The 24,051-nt window shown below is 41.7% G+C and overlaps 1 protein-coding gene across 1 annotated transcript; it reads left to right on the top strand.

The window, feature by feature from the left end:
* Nucleotides 1–526: 526 nt before the first annotated feature.
* Nucleotides 527–2,889, top strand: LOC147215790 (uncharacterized). The gene is made up of 2 exons (XM_086139251.1): nucleotides 527–1,346; nucleotides 2,347–2,889. Exons 1-2 carry the CDS (start codon nucleotides 527–529, stop codon nucleotides 2,592–2,594), a joined length of 1,068 nt encoding a protein of 355 aa, XP_085995377.1. The 3' UTR covers nucleotides 2,595–2,889.
* Nucleotides 2,890–24,051: the final 21,162 nt, after the last annotated feature.

The raw sequence follows: 24,051 nt of genomic DNA, 5'->3' as shown, positions 1-24,051 counted from the left end.
ATTCATATCCTCTTCTCCGCAGGGTATCGAGCACAATCGGCGAGCGCAGAATGAAAAGGATGAATCGCAGTGAGGGCTTGGGGGGGGGGGGGGTAATTTCTGAGTCATCACGAGGTAAAACATGAATTTCAACTGAAGTCGGTAAGAGCGGGAAAAATACGGTATTTTCAAATAAAAAGTGCATGGTGGCATCTGACCGGCGTCTGATAAAAGCAGGAAATGAACGGCGTTGAAAGACACGCGACAGCAGACGTCGCATCTCGTCCCTCTATTAAAGATGATGCACGGTAGCGAAAGGTTTCCGGGTTTATTAGGGGCTTATGACCGGAGGGAAGGGATTATCGAGTGAATCCTTTGTAATTAGGTCCACCGAGTGAAAGTCTTAGAAATAATAAACTTCGGCGGAGGAGGCGTGAGTCACGGCGGTCTGACGATGAGGTAAGACGGGAAGAAAACATGTTGACTGTATTTTTCACATGTTGCGCAAACTGTATTTCTGCACGTGTCAGGGGGACTCCCGGGGGGGATGGCCGGTATCTTTAATAGTATCTTCTCTCTCACGCGGGGGGCCGTCATTCCTTCCCTCCTTATCTATGGATGCCATTACCTTTACAACCCGCTATCGACCATGAATGAGACATCTTCCAGCCCGTGCGCCGTGTCTGCCTACTTGAACCTCTGCGCCTCCTCCAAGGTCTTTCTTCTGGTTCCCGGCTTCGGTTTGAACATCTCCGTCCTGGTCTCCTTGGTGTCTTGTCTGCTCAGCCAGCGGAGCAAGATAAGGAGCAACGTGGCGATGTTCATCCTGGGAAGCAGCTGCTGCAACCTCATTAACCTCAGTCTGTGGCCGATGACGATTTACTGGAGACAGCACGGCCGCTGGCTGCTGGGCTCTCACCTGTGCAACTTTATGGTGAGCACTAAACACCTGACCAGCTCCGCTTCCTTCCACTATGTCTCCTTCATTATCTTCTCCATTTACCTGACGGTGGTATGCGAGTGTGGGCGGCTTGTAAACAGCAGGGCTTTCTTAGTCCTGCAGCTGCTCTTTCCTTTCCTCCCCGTGGGGCTGAAGGAGCTGAGTCTGTGGCTGCTCGGCGTGCGCGTGAATCACCTGGATTCCGTCAACCTCACCTGTTTCTCCTTCATCAACGATGAAGTTACGAGGGTCCTCGTACTCGTGAGGACCGCCGTGTGTCTCCCGCTCGGCCTGTATTTCTACGCTCACGTCCTGCACACCATCGTGCAGAGCGCGAAGATGATGCGCAGGAGCCTGAAAGTCAGCACGCATCTGGCCAAGACGTTCAGCCTCATCACCGTCATCACATTTACAGCGCATATACCTGGTAAGAGTTCATTTCTTTCTTTATTCGTGTATCGAATATTCAAAGACCGCCGTGTCTTCGTCGGCAGCTGAGTTTACCTCCTTATGTTTTATGCGGAAATTGATCCGTTATGTAACCGGCGTCAAATGTTTTTACCCATTCATTCCGGAAAGATCCTGTTGTGAGCAAATCGGATCATTCACGATCCCTGATATCGCCAGGAATGTGCAACCGTGTAGGCGTGTGGGATAGCGACAGGGGCTCGGGTCAAATTTTTAACCTTAGAACACTAACGTTAAAATAAGTAACACCATCACTAACGTTGGGTATATTTTACCCAATACAATAACCTGGATAAAATAGAGTTTTCATCAATTTATAGATGGGCCGATGGGAGGAGGGAAACAAACATGCAATTAATAACATCAGTGAGCAGCCTGAAGCTACCCAAGGACCCGTAAAACACAACGGCAACACGATGAAAATCACATGACAAGAACTGTGTGGGTGAAAATCACCCGACGTGAGTGTTCTAGGGACAAGCTCAATGTCAAGAAGTAGCGGTTATACACGTGCAAAGCAGCGCCCAGGGAGGAACCTGGTCTCATCCAGAAAAACATATAAAGCCGGATTTATAGAGCATCAGTCAATTTGAATGTCAGCGAGTGACCGCAACTAAGTTAAAGCTCATGTCGGAATCTTCTCGTCTCGGCAACCGGACTTTAGTTTCTGCGCTCGCAGACGTTTGACCCCTCATCCGAGAGGCTTCTTCAGTTCTAAAAACCTGTGGGGAGTTTCAGAATGTCACATGCACGGTGTTTTTTTTTTAGAGCGATGTGAATAGTCCTCATTATACGTCTTTATAATATAACGTTATATGTGTTTTCTAAAAGTTTCTGTATGCGCCGTATGACTACATCACATAAGTATACATGTGTACAATCCCAAATACTTATGAGTATGCATGCAACGTGCAGTGCTGTGTATATCAACATCATTCTATGCGATTTTTATACTTTAGGTCCTGTTTTTGTCCTGATGGAGCACCTCTCCATATGTCAAGAGATGGTTCGGGATTTCCTGCTGGACCTCCCTTTACTCTCCAGCCCGATAATCCTTCTCTGTATGAACAAGGAGCTAAGGAGCCAGTGTGTGCTGTTGTTACAGCGCTACCCTAGCAACCATCACACGTCAAAACAAACGACGAGCAAGACGGATGAGCAACACCAGAGTCAGACGACCGGGGAAACAGACACCTCCAATTTATAACCGTTAGGGATTTCATGTTGTAGCTGTGATACGGGCACAAATCTGAGCTTGTTTGAAAATGAACTAAATGTCCAAATGATAATAAGTGCAAAAAAATAAACAGATGAAAGAACAAGGAGACCGTCTTCTTTTAGGTCGGGCGGAGATCTCATCTCGTAAAAATCACAGAATACCCTCCGCTGCCCATGTGGCTGTGCACAGTATGTCTCACTTGTACAACCGTATGTTTTATTCATGTTTTTCAACCTCTTATTTTACAGCGGCGGAGTGAAATGGAAAAGCAACGCGAGCATCACCAACGGTTACGCAGTGGCATCTAGTGGTCGGCGTTTAGGCTGCTTTCAGTCAGCTTTCAGTTAGCGTTTGATGTTTGAATAAAACCAAAAACTGTCTCACACCTCGGGAAATGCTTCACATATTCCTACCGTTTGTGTCAATTGTATCTCCACTAACATACATTTCACGGCCTCCACGGGTCAGACCGAATATCAATAACGGTAAATACATTTTAAAATAAACGGATAGGTCTCGGAGAAATATCGATATTACAGTCAGGTTAATGGGGCTCGGCCCTGAGGGATAAATGTGAGAAAATGCAAAAAAACCAAGACGTGACGAGCTCCCGCGTCGGTGCCGGAGTTCTGCTCGGGGCCAGTAGGGGCTGCTGTCTGCTCACCTTTGAAACCGGGTGCGCGCAGTAAATCATGAATGACTGAGTAACGTGCATTAATCTTCATGATAGATTCAATGAGAGGGATGCAACTCTGGATAATGAATATGCATATTTATGAGTCTCTTGTCTCATGACTTAGATAATCCGTGCACACACGACTTTTGTTTTTCCCCGCAGCCAGTTTGCCTTCATTTGTGCAAGGCCTCGCCAGGTCACCCTCAGCATGGGGCGCCCCGGCTCAACCTTTAACCCCAGTCATTCCTCATGGGGTCCTTGCAGGACTGGGGAGCGTATAGCCGGTGGTAATTAGCGGGGTCTCAGACTACCCACATATTATGTTAACTAGATGAACCGCAATTAACATATTATTGTAAGTGTGTCATGTTTTGCAGTCAATGACTGCTGCAGTGCAGCAATGCAGCATTTGTCGAAGCAAACAAACTTATAGCACTGGAAACGGAGCCTGGTGTATCAAATCCTCCCTATTGTCTTGATTACAGAATCACTTTAGGGAATGAAAAGGCGGATGAAACGCAAAACAATACTTTCGCAGCGCTCTCAGGTCTGCTATTTCTTCAACGCTAAAGAGACACACGGGGAGATTAGTTGTGTATTTGTCATCGGAAATCCTCGATCCTTCAAGTCATTGCTATGCAAAGGGAGGCGAATTGAGCACAATCATACTTTCAAGAATCTACAGCCAGGAATACATAACAAAGTTATTAATTCAGTTCAACCACTCTTGGATTCCAGAATTTAATTTGTTTCTTTGAACGTATCCTCTTCGGAAAATATTTGAGATTCCCCGATTGTGCCGGTGTGTCACCAAACATAATGAAACATGCATGGGTTATACCTGCTTCTTGCAATCCCTGCTCATAATGTCTACATTGTTTTACGATGCCGAGCGTCCCGTGCAAATGTATCGAGCTCGCTCACGGTGTTATTCGGAATATTGTGCCGACGTAAACGCCGTAAGAGTAATTGTTGGAATTGTTATGCTTTTTTTTTTCTTTTTTTTTTGCCATAGTGCACAATTTCTCCCGTTAGGTATTATATAAGGTATTTCCATGAATCAAAGTAAGATTTCAGTCTGCAGCAAGTGTCTTCAGTTGCCTAGCAACTCCAGCACTGGTGCGGACTAATGCTGTCTGGTGTGGGAAGGTAAATCAGGGGGCAATCTGATTTCAAAATAGGTTGCTCGCGGCTCGGGGGGGGTGGGGGGGGTCAAACTTCACCGTTGCTCTCGGACACTTTTCCGCAATTGGCACCAGACTCTTCTGCCGCTGTTTTAAAAAAAAAAAAATTCAGCACCCCTCACGAGGCGATGACGCTGCAATTAGGATAAAATGAAGAGCAGAAAGGCCAAGGACAAACATAAGTTAACACGGAGAGATGATAAAGTAACATTTAGCGGACGTTCACACGGGCTACGTCTTCCAAGCTCTCCCAAATGGTGAAATTAACTACGCTTACCACCTGAGTTGCCAAGTCCCCGGGCGAACCGCGGCTCTGTTCAAAGCATGAAAATGTGCTTTGTGGAACGCAGCCATGCCCTCACTCAGTGGTATGTATAATTGCAGCGGTGGCTCTTACATTCACATGTGAAATGCAAATGCCCGTAGCGATTGTTCTTCTTTTCCCAGGTTTCCTCCTTCTTGTCCGTTACGCTTCACTAAAACAATTCCACATTGCCTTCAGCATATCAGCCTCTCTTTTTGCGCCGCTCCTTCTATTCCATCGTTCATTAAAGTTTCATGCCAGATTTTTACTTTGATAACATATGCATATTGTATGTTATGCTGGAGGATGCAGGTAGCATCACAGGGGTTGGAGATTGCAAAAAGAAAACCACGCTCTTTGTCAGGCGTCGCTTTTTCTTTCTTTTACTTCTATCTTTACCGATATATCATTTGGAATATCCAAATGATGTCTTTTATTGTAATGTGATGTGAGGATTCATTCATCCCACTCATCACCCCGTTATGAAAAAAGCCCGTATATCTTGTTGAATATGCTGTTTGATTCTCCATCGGATGTCACACATCCCGGTGATGACTGACTGCACTGCGAACGCCTATGCGGTCCATTGTGATTCATCTTAATGTTTTAATGCGCAGAATCAGGACTTTCACAAGAGAGACTGAGGAGAAAAGCATTTTCCGCTCCCTGTTGTTCTTGCTTTCCTGTTATCATTTTCAATTGACTTGAAAATCTCTTTTGGGTTTTGCACAAGTAATACAATCAATGGTATTTATGTGAAAATGCAGGGTGGTCATCATCCCCTACCGTGCTTTGATTGAATATGAAAAGCATTCATTCATTCATCTCAGGTTGAGCGTTATCCTAATTAAAAAGGGAAATTTTTATATCTTTTCACGCATACACCTGCTGCATAACAGATAAAATAGATAATGTGTCAACATTTGCTGTGTATCCGGGCATGGGTCTGACTGCGTGAGTAACTGAATCTGTCAAACTCAACGGGAAAAGCCCACACACACACACACACACACACACACACACACACCATTTCCCTCTCAGTCTCACTTTTTTTTTTTTTTTTTTTTTTTTTTTTTCTGAAGCTTTCTGATGCATTTGCAGAACTCTCTTCTTGCCCCGAAAAATCACTTTGTCACATAGCAACGCATCATTTCACATGCTAAATTTTTAAAAACTGGAACTGGAAATCCTTTCTCAGCATGCAATATCCATTAGGGAGAAAATTATTCATATGATTCCCCCTGCATTATTTATCCCTTAATGATGAGGAATATGTGCCCCTCACGCTCTCGCCATTGTTACCCGCCGCCGCTTCACCTTCTCGGGATCTCGAATCTTTCCATACAGGATACAACTGTGCCTCCACTGGATAATTTAGAGAAAGAAATTACTTTTGACAACATAGTAATGGGATTTAAAGTGCCCACATTCCTCCGTCACCTCTGGAATATTCACTTCTTGGGGGTCCCATAAATCTCTCTAAGGTCTACTTGCCACTTGATGCGTTCGCTTTATTGTGCAACGGTGGAGATGTTTTTCATTTAGTGCAGACAAACATAAATAAGGTATACTGTACCGAACCCGACACTTCACTTCTCTTTCTCCGTTTTCCTTCTCCATCAGCGGCTTGAAAAGCTGTGAAGAACGAATGTTATATTTCGAAAAAGACGAAAAAAAAAAAGGATTTATTCAGGATGCGGTCATGGCCGCGAAAAACGACTCCAGGGTCAAAGACAAACTGGCGCAGATTCGTGGTCGGTTCAACTATATCGGGTTACGGAGCTTTGTGTTGCTCCGCTGTGCAGGAGGACAGATGGAGACTTTGCAGGTGGGAGAATCAGGCTTCTGTTCTCCATGCAAACTGGGAGAGGAGGAGTTGCGTGGCATCTGCTTTTATCCAGCCTCTCCGGGGTTTCTAGTATCACAGCATTGGAGGCGATTAACAGACCTGCAAAAGGTGACGGCGACCGGGTACATGGTTCGATAAGCCGCTCGACCGTTTCTCCCCACTCCTTCACAGCTCAACAGAACAGATAATGATACTTATCAAACGTGACCTTACAAATTCCAGTTCAGCCATGCAGTACGCAGATGACTGGAGACAACGTTAAATCCCGCAGCCGCGTTGTTTTTAACACATTGCAAGAATCGCAATGGAGTTTGTCAAATAAAGGGTACCTCCGTAGAAAATCTTGAGCAGCGGCCAACCCGATCCATGACGCCAGCGTTGCCGCTGCAGGCGGTCCTGCAGCTTCTCGCGGTCAAAGAGAATAATTTGTATCCACAAATACTTTTGTCAAGCAAAGCAAGAGTAACGGTTTTATCAGTGGTCCAATTTCTCAGAATAACATCTTTATTTATCCAGGACCGCTCAAAACCGGGGGAATGTAGAACAAAATTGAGAGTGATGAAATCAGTACAATATCATTTGAGAGTTGAGTTTTTTTTTCATGTTGTTGCTTTTAATCTTCACATGGGTTAATGCAGGGATATTTTAAGGTGGGTCCCCCCCCCTATTTCTTTGCTGGTTCTATCCGGCTGGCCCTTACCTTTGTTTACGCATCCACCCTTATGGTTTTTCCTCTCTTGATAAATAATTGACACGCTCTTCCTCTTTGATATGTACTTTAAGGCTTTTTTTTTTTTTTTTTTTTTAGACCAACCCTCTGCGGCCATAGTGCTTCTTTCCTGCAGAGAAGAGCATCTCATCTCAGTCCCCGTTTCTCCGATTCCATGGTGACGGCATCTTAAACATCCACATATGCTATATATTTCTAATCCCTTTTCATATCATTCAAATTAAAACATAAAGACGCCCGCCCAGTTTGATGCTAAAGTGTTTGTAAATCGCAAAGACCACGCTGGGTAAGTGTTTTGTTTGTAGCTTGCACATTGGAGTGTTTTAGTACAAAGGCTTTTTATCTGCCAGTGTCTTAGGATGTTGTTACATACCGCACATCTTACAGTGCATAGCATTTAGTGTATTGTTGACAAACGTTATTGCCTTCTCACTGGAGCCTAATTTATTGGATGCCCCAGGCAAAGAAAAAAAAAAAAAAAAAACATTTCAAAGTGAGAAATTGTCTTTGGGAAACATTTTTGTTCTGGCAAGAGCCGCATTTTAACATAATTGCTTGACACGCACACTGAATGAACTCGAAACAGTCGCAACTTCCAGAGTGGCCTTTGAAATGTAAGAATTTCCTCATTTCAATTTTACATTACAGTTTTTCAAAGGCTTTGAAATCGCCCTTTCGATCTGGTATTTGTTTATTTCTGCCTTCGAAAATAAATCTATTCCCGTCTCTTATTCTTTAGTGTCCATGTAAAGTCCTTGGAGACGGTTGGCAGGACATTCGAATTACATTATCAACGTCGAATTCGGAAGACCTTTTTATGTAAAGCGAAAAGTGGGCCGAAGTTGCGCCCGCACCCAAAATTAAGTTTGGCAAATCGCCCCTTTTTTTTAATAATATCTCACTTGCTTTGACCTACTTCTGGAACCTGCGCGCGTCCGTTGCTGCACGGTAGCGAAGCTATCGAGGTGCGATAATGTTTTCCACCCAAGGATGGGATAAAACGATAAAAATACACACGACGGACGGCTGGTATACCCCGTCGCAGAAGGACTAATTCAAAAGAAAGTAACGATCTTTGCTTTTCTCCCCCGGTGGGACCTTACTCGCTCTCATTGGGCGCCACGGCGGCAATGATGAGAAAATTTCCAACTAATTAGTTAGCTCTTTAAAGAGGTGAAGCGCCAGTAGTCTGAAGCTGTCATTACTACCAATGATAAAGGGGGAAGAGACAAGGTAGCACAGGGGATACACTGCTCCAATTTGTCTGTTTATACGAGCAGAGTTGCGAATCAATTTCGAGCCGAGCCGGCACGTCTCTCCGAAACATACCGGCTAACATATTAATTTTTTGCACAAGACGTTCGGTAAATGCCCTCTGTTTTCCTCGATATGTGTTGTTCGACGGGTGTGAGTACGCCGCATGAAGAATATGACATCTTACACTTGCAATCCCAAGAATAAACAAGAACGGCGTGTCCCGGTAAAATTCCAGGAAGTACGCGAAAGAAAAGGGTGTTCTTCACCAGCATTTTTTTTTTCCCCCCGCTTATTACAACCCATTGAAGATAATTTGACACAAACGTGATTATGCACCCAGCCTGGAAATTGTGAAATAGGAGCACCAATGGGATATGTATTCATAAACTGGCAGTCAAAAGTGATATTCTGTTGAAATGCAAATTATTCAAGGGTTTTGTTCCAGAGTCATGCAGGGTGAAATTGGCCTTTAAACACATTGGCATACTAATGTCTTGGGGTGCTCCAACTTCAGCCTGTTCAGAATAACTGTGGCATTATAACTGGCTCGCGGTTCACAATGCCAATGCATACATTTGCATCAGATAAAATTAGACATTCCTGTGCCCTTAGGTGGGTCCGAGTGTGCGCTGCCTATATGTGTGTGTCCAAAGGCATGATGGGACATTTTTTTTTATTAATATTATTTTGCATTTTTAGCATGCATACCTCGTCATGTGCCGGGGGAGACACGATATGCTATATGCGGACGCGGCTAACCTAGAGAACAAGTCCGTTTGATTTGTCCAACAAATACTTAATTAACCTTTTTTTTCTTTTTACCCTTTCTTTTTGAGACAACATCTAACCTTTATAACACTTGTGTCTGATGTGGGAGATGTGATTGTTTGCGCTGCTAATTTAACACAAACAGGTCAATATATGTACATGCTATTCTCACAAAACATTTTAAGATCCCCCGCAGCACCGTGATACGTCTTTTACTTATCAATTAACAGGTGGCGCGACTCGGAGCACGTCTGCCCTCGGAGCAACAGAAAAAGGTCTGCCGGCTGGTTGTCACCGTTTCTGTTGACACAGCTACTATGACTATGATTGTAAAAAGATAGATTTTATCAATCAAGTGCGGTACAGTGTGGGGTCCGGGCCTGGTAGCATGCAGGATGCAGGTGCGTATTTGTCTCACTGAGTAAGCGCTACGATTGGCATTCAGTTGAACTCCCTGCAGGATTTCAAGCAATAAATATGGAAATCTGAGCATGAGAGCCAGCCTCTTGTCTAGCTGCTTTTTTGCCTATTGCACAGTTTAGTCAAGTATCACTTCAACATAAACAGACAGACAGCAAAAGGTAAGTTTGGGGCTTTCTCCAACGCTAACTATTTACCTCAGCGTGATCACCTGGAAAGCATTTTAGCCATCAACATTTAACGTTTTTGAGTTTTCTGCAACTTTCTAATTTTAGTTATTTATGCTAAGCTGATATGATAATTGGTTGTGAAGATGGTGAATCATCTGTGCATATTTTGATTTTTTTGATTTTTTCCATTTGAGATTTAGCCTTTTAAGAAGTGCGTTGAGGGAAAGACCAGCAAAGCCTTCAGCGTTTGGCATAAAAATATCCCTTTAATGCTCACTCCCACTCTGGGCAATGACACATGCTGTGACTAACCCATTCTCGTGATAATGCAGTTCGGAGTATTATACAGAAGTGTGTGTGTGTCCAAATGAGCACAATGTAGTAGTAATGTTAATTATTAGTTTTAAGAGTGGGTTTCAACTGTGTAATTACAATTCACATCCATTCTGTCTCCTGGAATGTGCAGGCCGCCGGGTTCGCCCGAGCACCGGGACTTTCAATGCAAGAGTTTGATGTTGGCTTCAGCAATTAGCCCTTTTCCTGTGACCCACCGAGAAAGACATGTTATTTAAAAACACACACACGCAAATTCAAATGCAATTCATTCCAACATTGAAATTATAGATGAGTTATAACTCCCCAGCCCCCCCATCCCAAAATTCAATCATCAATAGGTTTTTGGTCCAGTGCAGTTATTGTTTTTTTTTGTTTGTTTGTTTGTTTGATTGTTTTAAACGCCTTCTTCATTTCTGTTTAAAGTTCTTTTTCTGTTTGGTGTTTGTGTCCACGAGTGAGAAATAAATGTAGAAAAGCAAAAACAACACGGTAAATATTCCGTTTAGTCAGTAGGCGTCATGTTTAATGCGGCAGACATCTGTGGATCCTGCCGATCTTGGCCAAACCGCACGTTGAAAGAAAACGTACATTGACTTTTAAGTCCACCGGCAGAAGAATTGATTTTTACTTTAGAGAAACATCCACATCGTGTTTCCTATGTATGCCTGCGTTGTGTGGTCTGATCATTTGTGGTTTATCTATCTTTGATATTCACAAGCGGTGTAAATGCATTGTCAAGAAACTCTGCTCCTTTGCACTCTTAATGTATGAACCTAGGAGTAGTTAAAGTCTGCTAGTACCCTCCATATACTGTTGCTACTTTATGATTGTGAAAGCAATTGGGCACCAGAAAGCTACTGTTTTTATTTATTTATTTTTGCAAAAAAAAAAAAAAAAAAAAAAAAAACTACTTAAAGAGGCCCAGAGGTATTGCAAGAATCTGTATTAACAGCTTTTTCCTTTACCTTTTTTAGGTTTTTACAGTGGACAATGTATACATATAAATGTCGGACAGCACAGCTCACTGTGTTCTGGAATACCCTTTTGGTCACATAGTGTGATTTTTACTAACTGCAGTAGTTGGACAGGAAAGTGAAGCTCCGTTATTTGCAGTTCAATAATAATATTCAGTGAGGGCAGTGCAATTCAATAATAAATATGATTTCCTATAACGGCGAAAATAAGCAATTATATGAAGTTCTAGCAGCTGTCTGGCAGAAATACAAATCACCGTCTATTGAACTTGTTAGCAATTTAGCTGGCTTGACCCTGTGCTTGGACAGCAGGCACAAGTAACATGACTTTTTTGGAGAATTATATCATTTCAAATGTATAATTTGAGTGAGTAGGAATGACAACGAGGTTTCAGTTTGCTGAAAACATCCCAACTTTTGGAGGGTATGTTTGACTCCTACCAGTGATGATCACCCATGGACTTATGTTTGCTAATGTAACTTAACTCTGCGGCAAATGTTTCACTTCTATTCAATGTTATACTGTAAACCCCCCAAAGCAGCTGTTCTTGCAACATTGCTATACCAAAAACATTTTGAATATCTTGTATGACAAGTTAGAAGATATGTTTTCTGATCATTCTTCACCGACTTTTGTGGTCCGTCCAAATCTGTGATTGCAGTAGTTTGATGGTGAAAGCATTCTTGAGACAGTTTGGTTGGAATGTTTCACGGTTATGAAGTGGTTAGCACTTCCGCAACCGTGTGGGCTTCCAAAAACATGCAGAGGTTTCCATGGAGACCATTAAGTACACAGGTATGTGTAAATACACATGTGACCCTGCGATCGACGGGTGACTCCAGCCCCGCTACGAGCCTGCCTGCAAAATAAGTGGTATAAATAATGAATGAATGGACAGTATAGTATAGTATTGGTGTATTGTATCAAAATATGCATTGCAAGCAAAACAGTTTTTGGTCTTCTTTTGTTTTGGTTAGAATTAAGGTGCATATTTGTGTTGAAATGTCAAGCGTGATCACCCACCAACCATTCATCCAATGACTCACCGCATCATTGGGTTCAGTCAGAAAAGCGCAATGAGGTTCGGCAGTTGGATTGTTTCTCGCTTGGAAGTGCCCTTTTCCGCAAGTTACCGACTTACTTCAACCCTCAGCTGCCCCCGATGAGCTGGGCGGCTTCTTGCATCGCAGCAAGGGACTGGTACACGAGTCAATAGAAGGCTTTAAAAGTAAAAGATCAGTTATTTTTTTTGGGGGGGGACCTAATGATGTCGTTGTTTTGAAATCTTCTGGGAAGAACATTCATAACAGTCTGAGCCATGAGCTTAATCTGTGATCAAAAGTAATTGCAAACAAAAATCCTGCACCATTTGCCCATTATGGCCCTCAGTTATCAAACGTTTTCATAATTACAACGATTAATACATTGATTTGATTGAGATGAATCAATTACAAATTGAAGTCAACCACAGGCATGAAGACGAAAGCAGTTTCGCCAGAATGGAACTACAAAAACCCAAGTCGCTGTGCTTTTGTTGGCCGTTGTTGTTCTCGTCAGTACACCAGCACCGAGAATTAGAGACAGACGAATGTTTCAGAGGGTTTCCTCAAAGCCATGGGCATCACAAGACGCAGGCACAAGGCAGAACGCCAAACAATCGAGCCTTTTGCTGGAACAGCGGTTCGACTCTGAATTAACACCGCGTGCCTTTTAACACCACATAATATCCCAAACGGATAATCAGTCCGGCGCTGATCTGATCTTAAAATGCACCATTTGCTGTATTTTCACTTGTTGTTTTTATTTCTCAGATACTTCTGATGTCATAAAAAGCAAATGAGATTGTGTTGCCCAACTATCTGTAGCCTCTATTGTCTATTAAACGTCATCACTTGTTCTCTCAGATTCGAGAAGATCTATCCATCCAAGTAAATTTAGCAACAGGCCGCTTCTCGATTGTGTTTTGATCGTCAAAATTGACTAATTTGAGTCAAGGTTGGCGCTTTTCAACATGTGAACACATATATTCTCTTTAATTCTCCAACAGAAGCTCCATCTTTCCAATGTTGGATGTAAGTTGATGATGAAATGTCAAAAAAAGTGCCGGGCAAGCGGAAAGCAGCACAGGACAGGGAATGAACAGGAACTTCATTGAAATATCGAATTATTTTATTTAACTCCCAACTCTTACCTAAACCTCAATCAACATTTGAAGTGGAAAAATGTTGAAAAGTGGTCAAGGTCAGGAAGAATTTGGAGAAATGTGCAGGCTGGGAATGAGGAGATTTAACGAACGGGGAAGCAGCTGATATCTTTGCAGACCTGCAAAGGAAATGTGCGACACGTCAATGTAGCACTAAGTACATCTTGAATTAACATAGATGGCTTTTACTAACAGATAAAAGTGAACACTTTTTCTTTCCCTCCCTCTGCGAGACGCATAAAACCGTCCCCTTTGTTCAGACTAAACAAGAACTCCTGTTGCCCTCTCCTGCTTCTCCCCCACAGTTGCTCAGAAAGCATCATTAGCTGAAGAAACGCACCTCTCGTAAACATTCATAAAAGCCTGGAATAAGTTTCTCGGATGGTAAATGACAGACGATGCCGCCTTTAAATGTGATGAGATGCGTTAAAGATCAGAGTAAATAATAGCTGGATCTCACGCTGAAACGTTGGCCGTTTAATTCTCGTTTGGATGATTCATAACTTGGGCACGTATCAAGATGCATATAGAATTGTCTTCTGGGGAAAGAAACAACAAACAATGAATTGATATGATCTGACATGCCAGAAGTGGTGAATATCACACAATCAAATTATTTTGTTTGTTTTCTGTGAATTGAACTGTGTGATAGTGTGGCAGTGCCGGCACATAGCGCTAGCAGACATAGGAAGAAGCTTTTTTTTTTTCCCACAAGCCATTACTCTGTTAACTGCGTAAACCCCCTGAGCACCTTGCATTCATTATTCTGCACTAACAACATCTTTACCTGATCATCACTTTATTTATCATTTCTATTTATCTAATCACCTCATCTTTGTACCACCTCACTAACCACATTACTCTTGTGGATTATCATCTTATTGCTTTAACAGACATTGTGCTCTGCACTTTGTATTCTATATTGTGTGTTATGTTCTGTGTCCAGTCACTGTTTCACTGTTTTCCTCCACGTCAGTACAAGGTGAGCGTGAACATAGTTTGTCAATAATGCTGAGTCTTCTGATTATAATTACATTTTATTAGGCTTTTCTATATATAATATATATATGTATATATATATATATATATATATATATATATATATGTACTGCTCAAAAAAATAAAGGGAACGCTTAACACAATGAAACTCCAAGACTGATCCATTTTTTTTTTTTTTTTTTTTTTTACTTGTGAAGCGTCTTTGAGTGTCATGAAAAGCTCTATAAAAATCCCATGTATTATTATTATTATTATTATTTGGTCTTCTTTTTAGGACATGACATCCAAGTTGGATCAGCCTCTTGTGATTTTTCCACTTTAATTTTTGAGTGTGGCTCCAAATCCAGACCTCCGTGGGTTCATACATTTGATTTCCATTGATCATTTTTGTATGATTTTGTTGTCAGCACATTCAGCTATGTAAAGACCAAAGTATTTGATCTTAAGAATTAAGATTGAGAATTAAGAATTTAGATTAATATTAAGAATACTTCATTCATACAGATCTAAGATGTGTTATTTAAGTGTTCCCTTTATTTTTTTGAGCTGTAAATATATATATATATACACACACACACACACACACACACACACACACACACACACACACACACACACACACACACCTATCTATATAAATCATTTAAACCCACCTCCATTGATTAATACATTGATTTCCATTTTCCATTTTTTTTTGTGTGATTTTGTTGTCAGCACATTCGACTATGTAAAGAACAACGTATTCAATAAGAATATTTCATTCATTCATGTTTGAGCGATGTATATATATATTTTTTTTTCAATTCATTTTTTTAACCTATATATTTTTTACACACACACACACACACATATATATATATAAATAAATAAATATATATATGTAGGACTTCATATATGGAATTTCTATGAAGAGTGTCCATGTTCTCCCAGTGTCTGCGTGGATATGCTTCAGCTCCCCACGCGATACTTAATGCGGGATAAGAGGTATGGATATTTGATGAATAATTGATAAATTTCCAGACTGTTAGATTTGTGGTGGGAGCGTTGGATGTTCTCGTACCCAAATGAAGTGGTCAGATGGAGCTTCTGCGCCTGCTACACGTGTGAGGGACGGGTTGTTGTCATGGGCGAAAAAAAAATCCGCATACCGTGAGTTGTTAGCTGGCAGTCAATGCTCGCACAAAAACTAGTTTAAACTGCGGGTTTATTCATTATTCATTAGGGGGAAGGATTAAAAATGAATTGAGGATTAAGACGACAAAAAAAAATCCCTCAAGCCAATTTTTCAAATCGCAACGGAGGGTAAACCGAACAATGGACCAGACTTTGATGATAAATGTTTATTTTACTGGAAGTTAAAAAAGGCATTGCAAGTGGTAAAACTATTTTAACTCCTCTCCTAGCCTTGAGCCCAGAGCTTTACGTTCACTGAACTTCATGCTGTGCCTTCATACCTGTGTAGTTTCAGCTCAGCACATTAGCCCTGTTTCTAAAACGTTAAGCCGGAACCCTTCTTTTTCAACTCTCCAGGCATCCTCCCACTTTCCAAGATTGTGTTAAACAATCAAGTTAAAAGCACTGCTATACTCTCACATAAAAATCACCATGTCTCCGCTGGAATACCTGCCGTTTCCCCTCTTCATCCTCTTTATTCCTGCTCTCACTTCCTCTGTGGTAATCCATTGCGTGTCTTGATTTCCCATTCATCATGCACTCAAAGTACCTCTTCCATCTGCTAAACACAATCTCCTCACTTGTCCATATATTCTTATGCTTAATCACGCTAGCCAACCCGGACCCTTTATTTGCCCAGTATAAGCCCCTTCCTTATTTCTTCGAGACCAACCTCAAATACTAGAAAACTGCACAGCTTTCCGTCGGGGTCCGACACCTTTCATTGTCCAGGTTCTGTGTCAATATCTTCTCCGGCATATTTTCATTTGCACATTTTTATTCACCATCAGGTTTCCATGTCTTGAAAGCACTGTCCTTACTGCCCGGGTCGCAGGTTCCCTTCTTTCTGCCCACCAGCCAATTCTGGTCTTTGTGCTTTATGCACGTGTTTGGCGGCAGTGGATGATCGCCGTCACTACTGCCAAACATGTTGGTATGAATATTTATAAAATACTAAAACCAAAAAATTCTGAAAGACAACCATCTGCTTTCCGGTACTGTGGCAATGGCGTTCCGACATGCTTGTATCGACGGGGCATCATTTGACCTCTGACTGATGTTTAATTATCATTGATAATTATTAAATCCTGTGCAGATGCTCACATACTGCGGATAATTCATATATTTATTTTCTTAATTTGTTATTTTTACACATTTTAAAAGCAAGTTGTAAATGGGACAGAAAGTTAAAAATGTTTGAGTATCTGTATTCATTTAAAAGCTTTCATATGTTGCACCATGAAGTGATAAGGCAATTGAAAAACATAACTGCAAAAATGAGTAAAGGGAAGATATATTTATGCATATAAGAATGAATCTTTATACACAAAAATTGCTACTGGCATATTAATTCCTCAAAACAAAAGCCAGATTGCATCTAACAAACCAGTGGTGGGCGGTCAGGGTGAGCAAGGCCTTCTCTGCTGGCCCTAACACTACCAGACTTATATACATTTTAGTTTTCCCATTAATGTGTCTAAAATATCCCCAAGAGTCTATTCTCTTTATTTCATTGATTTTCTTTTTCCTGCAGTGCTCCCAGTAGTGAATATTAATATCAGAGCTTTTATCCAATCATATTTCAGCCACCACGTGTAAAGGGGGCGAGTGCCGTGAGGCCTTCAGAAGGGCCAAAAGTTGAAAATGAATTACGACAAAGCAGTTGTTTTAATCGGTCAAATTTCAAGTTGATGACTCTGTCCATCTAGCGGGCACCCGCTTACCCCAGCCTTTTCATGGTATTTGACTGGCTGGTCAAAGAGCGGACCGTTAAATTTTTTTTGTGCAAGTATAGTCGCGTTTCTTAACCCACGATGTCGGAAGGCAGAAAAGAACTCGTTGTGGTTGGAGATATGATAACAAAGCCATTTTCAAGGTGGACATCTGAAGAAAAGCTGGGCATTGTTAGGCCAGCCGGCCAACCAGGAGCGAGGGAGTCTGTTCAAACTAGCAAAGGGTTTATCTGCAAATTTTATTTCAGTACCTATGAGCCGTACCCTTGGCTCACCGCATCTAAGGAGCAGAGTAACTGAACTCTAAAGGTCGGATGGATTTTGTGTTCAAATAATCATGCTTTTGGTGAGTAAAATGAATTTTGTCATTCCTTTGGGTTGATGCAGATGCTTCTGCTGATATTGCGTGTGAACTCGGTGTTAGTCATGTTTTCTTGCGTGAGCTATGACGTTCATTCTTCTACATAAGATACCCATTTGTGTTTCAACGCCTTGTTACATCGGTTTCTGTAGTATAATGATTGTTTCTATAAACAGAGCATTGTGATTTCGGTACTCGGAGTTGCCTTGATTCGTGGAGGACACTACACAAGGCCTCGTTTTAAAATGCACGGTCCCCTTCACTGCAACCTACAATGAACAACAGTGGGTAAGAGGAGAGCTTTCCAAGCCACACGCCGCTCTCTGCTTCCACTCCTGTCCAGCCTCGCTAACTGCTCACCATCTTTAACAACATAATACATAGGTAGATGGATACATAATGTGTTTTGTGTTTGAATAAATAAAAAAAAGGTCAAATACACAGGAGAAGTGCGCTTTCATTGGGATATTACTCACGACGCCAGATAACAATTTATAACCTTGACATCTTCACCCAAGGGAACGAGCAGATGTTACTCCTTTGTCAGCTTTCATGTGTGCGCAATATGATGTTTTACCTTTATACAGGCGGATTCCAAAACATTCGGTTTTCGGTTGTATATCCGTGCAAGGAAAATACTCGGTCAGTGGTTTTCAAGCTAGAGGCAGCATATAAATCAAAACAGCTGCAAGGTACACGACGCTGTCAGTTGTGCCATACTTTAGCTTCTGACCTTTAATCCAAGCTGAGAAGCAGTGGATGGAGGCGACGTCCAGCATTATGCAGCACCCGTCACCGGCCTCGCTATCAGTTTCAAATGTGAAGGGTACAGTTAATGGATGCTAAAGCAGGAGCACGATGAAGGAATTTCTCGGCAGCTTTAAAAAGCCTCCCGATACTCCCGAATAAAACTGTCTGGACAGGTGGTAATTTCTCACAACGTAAAATCATTAGATTGTAAGATCGGTGGTGAGAACCAAGTTGATTTACTAAATCGGTGATCTTTGGCGCACTCGTACGATCCAACTGGAATCACGGGTAAAAGACATGCATGCGTACCCACATCACCAAACTGCAATTAGAAGTGTCCCCTATACTTCCTTCATTTCTTGGAGCCATACTCCACCTAGGTATTTAGAGTTTGAAAAACAGAAATATCTGAAGCTCGGCAAACCTTTTTCTGTATCTTACTGCGACGTGTGATTCTGGATGGTCGGTGTTATTCACTGCAGCTTGCAGTGTGTGATAAAACCTTAATGGGATTGTTTTTTTTCTTCATTAGTTTGTAAAAAGTAAAATAATATTTGACAAAGAGGAGCTAAACAACTTTGTGATTCCCTATAAAAACCTGCATCCCTTCTCCCTGCAGCAGTAACGGATACGATTTTATTTACTAGTTGTGCTTTGATGACCGGATATTAAACGTGGTTCCAGGTGGTCGTGGAAGTTAGTAGCTCCCTCGCCCGCACCGTACCTTGTCACCGACACCCGATCGTACACCAAATAAAATTCAAGAGATAAACCGTTTTTTTTATTGTCATTATTCCTGTCAACATTTTCTAGAACACAGACAGAATAACTGAGCGGAAAGTAATATTTCCTTTGTACCACAAAGGCTCTGTCACAGGTCTGAAACAACGTCAGTCGTGTTTTCAGATGCGGGCGGGAACTCGGCTGTTCTCGCTACCGGGCTGACAATGCGAGCAGATTCCTCATCAGATGATCGGGAGAAATAAAACACTCTAAAACACAGCATTTACCAAATGGTGACACCGCTGACAGAAGACATAAGCTCTCTTGAAATCTCGAAATACTAATCCAGTCGTTTTTTTTTAAAAAAATACCATCTCGTTTGGGTCCGAACAGCAATTTCTTTTACTTCTTGTAACATTTAACTCATTTGCATCAGTTGATAGTTTCTGGTTCACCTGGCAGTTTAACTAACTCTAAGTGACACATCTTAATTGTCGGCTCCTCTTCTAAGCTCCTCAGCATTAGCTGAAGTACCCTATATGTTTGTGCTTTTCTTTATCAAACCGGAGGCAAAGAAGACAGAATTTTAATTAAGCGTCTAACTTTGAACCAGACGTCGATTCGACAGAGAAAAGAGCCAAACGGCGGGAACATAACGCGTTTGTTCTCTGCCACACAGTATTAAGAGGGTGTGAAGATGCAGCGCTGCCACTCACAGCCAAGAACGCCGAGATTACCGTTGCCACACCGCTAGCCGTTTTACCTGGAGGTGGCGCCGCGTAAACGACGCGTCCGTTTTGCAAGCCGTTCGAGGCTTAAGCGGCCGAACGCGGATTTAAATCAACCCGAGCCATATGTAACCCACGGCCGTGCTGAAGCTCGGATCACCAAATTGCAAACCGTGAATGACTCAATTAAGCAAATCCGCCTCCTGCGGAAATAACAATCCGGATGCGTGCTGACTCACTTTGTGTCCACACGGTCCCCCCCCCCCCCCCCATGTCACACCTTGCTAGATATTCACATTGATATTTTTGGAGCCAGTCAAGCACGAGGCTGCACGTAAAGGGCAGACGTGGGCAGCTGGATTTCTGAAATGCCTCGGCCTTACCCGGGGAACCGTATCCATGCTGATGGTTACTCTGACAATGAACATGATCAAAATTAAGACCGCGCAATCGAAAGGCTGCGCACAGCTCGGCTGAAAAACTTAACCATCACTTCTGGGGCCGCCGTGATAACACAGAAGCAGGCGCGAGGCACAAATTAAAAAAAAAAAAAAAAGAAGACATACCGGCTATCTGAGACAAAGCATTCCGAGCTGCCGATCGGTAAATAATGTCTTCTCCTGAACCGGATCCATGACGGTACGGCCTGGAATGAGAGCGAAGTCACAAATAAATAAATCAACAGGAAGAGAGAGGGTCAGATATAAGATGAATAAATAAAACATCATTCATCATTATTAAAATGCGCAGCTATTTTAGAATTTGCGGAATACTCACCGGAAACGCTTGTTAGGCTGAATTGTGCGAATGAATTTCGATGGATTCCAGTAGCTAAGCGATAGAAGGATGGCACCATTAACATCAGCATATTGGATGAAAGGGTGTAATTGAGAATTTTATAAAGGGGGAAAAAGCAATCATGTGTGCTTTTAGAAAATATAACTGTATGATTTCGGCTCGTAAACAAGCCATCTGTTCAACACATTTCGAAACACTAACTGTAGCAGGATCTCACAATCATTGAGGATAAAGCCCGACATCGGTGAAGTAGCGAGACAGCCCAAACAGATTTTAGCTGTCTGTGTTCTGTCTTATATCGCCATCTCTCATATTTCATGTCAATAATCCAGTCGGGATTAAACCCAGTGACTTGGTGTTTTTGCCCGGCAACCAGACAAATCTTCTGATCTCAGTTCCATTTCACTCTGCAGGACCCCCCCCCCTGGATGCAGAAATACTAACTGATTTAGTTTTGTTATTAATGCCACCACCTGGTCACAGAAAGGCTCACTATAAACATTTCTAAACATTTCAACTGTCTGCAAAAGTTTCAAGAGTCTTTTCCCTGACATTATTCCAACAAGGTTGCTAAGCAACCTTGTTGGAATAACTTGTGAATGTCACAAGTGGATCATCATCCTCTGGGAGGTATTTGTATTTTTAAAAAAGCAAATGTTGAAAAACAGCTTGAAACATAGATTTACTTTGAATTATTTCTTCTTTTTTTTTTTTTTTCATTACAATAAAATTCAACGAGTAACGGCAATAATGTAATTAAGAAGGAAATCCAAAAACACACCACTGCGATCTAAATGTATCCACTCGTCTCTCGTCTCCTCCACTCCTGCTAACTGCCTCGCACCTCGGGAATCCCTACAATTATTGAAATTAAAATGCTGGGAGCAGTCAGCTGCTGCACAGGAGAGCGAGAGAAACAGAATAACACATAGGACGCAGAAATACCACAAATACACTGTAATCAGTGAGCTGTTTGTTATTTTAAATGGACCAACGTGGGTTTTCAGTGGGTGAAATCGGGTGCATTAGTGGCAAAGAATGAAGGCCAGATCTATAATCACATTTTTCTCTTTATACCCCTTCAAAGGTCATATCAGATTTTTGCTCGGATGAACCCAGGAATCATTTTCATTGAAGTAAATTGAAAATGTGTGTGGTTTATTATGATCATTACTTCTTCCTCTGCTTATTATTAGTATTCATTCATTCATTTTCTCTACTGCTTGTCCTTCAGTCAGGGTTGTCGGGGGGGCAGAGGCTTATTCCAGCTGTTATTGGGCGAGAGATGGTTTTCACCCTGAACTGGTTAGAAAAGAAAAACACACGCACATCCGCTGCCCAGTCAGGGATGGGTGCTTGATCAAAAAAAAAAAAAATTGACTTAATAGAAATTTGAAAAAATACACAAACCAAAAACATGCTCGGAAAAGGAATTTATTTTACATGTAACACAAAACACTTGTTCTCGCACGCATGATGTTTCGAGCAAAAAATAGGCTCTTCCTCAGATGCTTATCTGTAATATATGTTAACCAATATGTTATTGTAGTGCCATTTTTAAAGAGAAGTGAATTAAAATGTTTTCTTTCTGTCTATATTAATTTGCTCTGTTGGTCTGTTGGTCTGATCCCCCATGTAGATGTTTTTTTAGTATGCTGAAGCCCTTCAATCACAAAGGTTTTTTTAAGTCCACGTGTAAAAATGTAAAAAAGTATCGATGTCTCAGGTCGGTTCTCGAAAAATATTGAAGAGAATGTTATAAAGTTAAAATGTTAAAAGGACATCATATATCCTACAAGAGTTGCAAAAAAAAAGGGAATCGAACACATGATCATTCCCTTCTCTTTAAAACTGGCGCCACAATAACGTATTTGTTGACACATATATCCGATAAGCATCTGAGGAAAAGGCTATTTTTTGCTCTGCGAGAACAAGCGTTTTCTGTTTAATATAGAATAAAACATCTTTTTGTTTTGCAGCATATCTTTCTGGTGTGCAGATTTTTTTCCAGATTCTACCCTGGACTGGTTGCCGGTTGATCACATATTGAGACATCGAGCAATTCACTCACTCATTCACACATCAGGGCAATTAATGGTGTCCAATGAATCCTGCATTGGTTTTGAACTGTGGGAGGAAACCCAGAGGAAATCCAGGCACGGAGAACATGAAGACTCCTCACAGAAAGGCCTTCTTTCAGAACTGAACCACCTTCTTGCTGTGTAATAATGTCAAAAAAGGAAAATAATGTGAATGTAAATAGAAAGACAGGCAGAAGATAGCAGGACATCCATGAATAAATAGACAGCAGACAACAATAACAACAACAGCAAAAACATCAGGGACGGTGAGGGTGAAAATTACACAACAAGAACTAAATGACAATATAAATAGAGTGACAAAAATAAATAGGAATGAATAAAATAAATAAAGAATGATAGGTAGGATGTGTGCGGGCGGGGAGAGTTAGGACATGACGTGTGAATGGGAATTCATTCACTCGCTCATTCGGGGCAATTTTTACATTATTTTCCCAAATAACCAGCCACAAGTTTTTGGACTGTGGGCAGAAACCGGAGAATCCGGAGGAAAACCACGCAAACACGGGGAGCATATGCAAACGGCACACGGAATCCAACCAGGGTCCTTCGTGCTGTGAGCCCGGAGCGCTAAACACTGCATCGACCCATTGTAATTATTATTATTATCATTGATATTGATTATTATTAGAAGTAATTGTATTACTAACTGCATTGGCCTGCACTTCATCTAAAACACTACAATGCAGAGGCTTTCATTCTGCCCATTGTTCAAGTCAAGTTCCTCTAAATGGATGCGATTTGTTTGACTTCAATCGTGGATCGAAACCAAAGTCCTGGAAAAAGTCGAAATCTGTGGTTTTCATCTGACAGAAACGATACAATAAAACACTTTGAATCAATTAGAAATCAAGCCCCGTGTTGTCAATGTTCGAATGGCACTTGAAGGACGACGGCACGCGTCAGTTTTATTCTGGGCCTGGAAATGAATACATGTCTAAAAAAAAACAAAAAAAAGATCAGAGCAGTGCTGTCATCGAGGAACCTCCTGATGATTTTCGGCGATCTATAAGCTGCCGAAACTCTGCAGCTTCCGCCTCAAATCAAGAACGTACCTGCTGCAATTCCAAACAGGGGTTTAGAGACTTCCCTGAAATTGCCTAAATACGTAAATGAGAATAAACGGTGACGTGTGATTGACTGGCGAATCATCTCTCGCCCAATGAGAGCTGAGAAACCTCCATCCCTACTTTAACCCTCAAAGCTGGA

The sequence above is a fragment of the Fistularia commersonii genome, chromosome 31 (assembly GCF_037954325.1).
Source record: "Fistularia commersonii isolate RoL2024-O1a breed Wild chromosome 31, RoL_Fcom_v1.0, whole genome shotgun sequence".
Lineage (NCBI taxonomy): Eukaryota > Metazoa > Chordata > Actinopteri > Syngnathiformes > Fistulariidae > Fistularia > Fistularia commersonii.
Note: the sequence above shows the minus strand (reverse complement) of the source record. Positions and strands in the feature narration are given on the sequence as shown.

Excerpts from the sequence above, each read along its gene's own strand:
- LOC147215790 (XM_086139251.1), top strand. The coding sequence starts at position 527 with ATGGCCGGTATCTTTAATAGTATCTTCTCTCTCACGCGGGGGGCCGTC. Across the intron at positions 1,347-2,346 it reads ATTTACAGCGCATATACCTG|GTCCTGTTTTTGTCCTGATG; the intron begins GTAAGAGTTCAT and ends TTTATACTTTAG.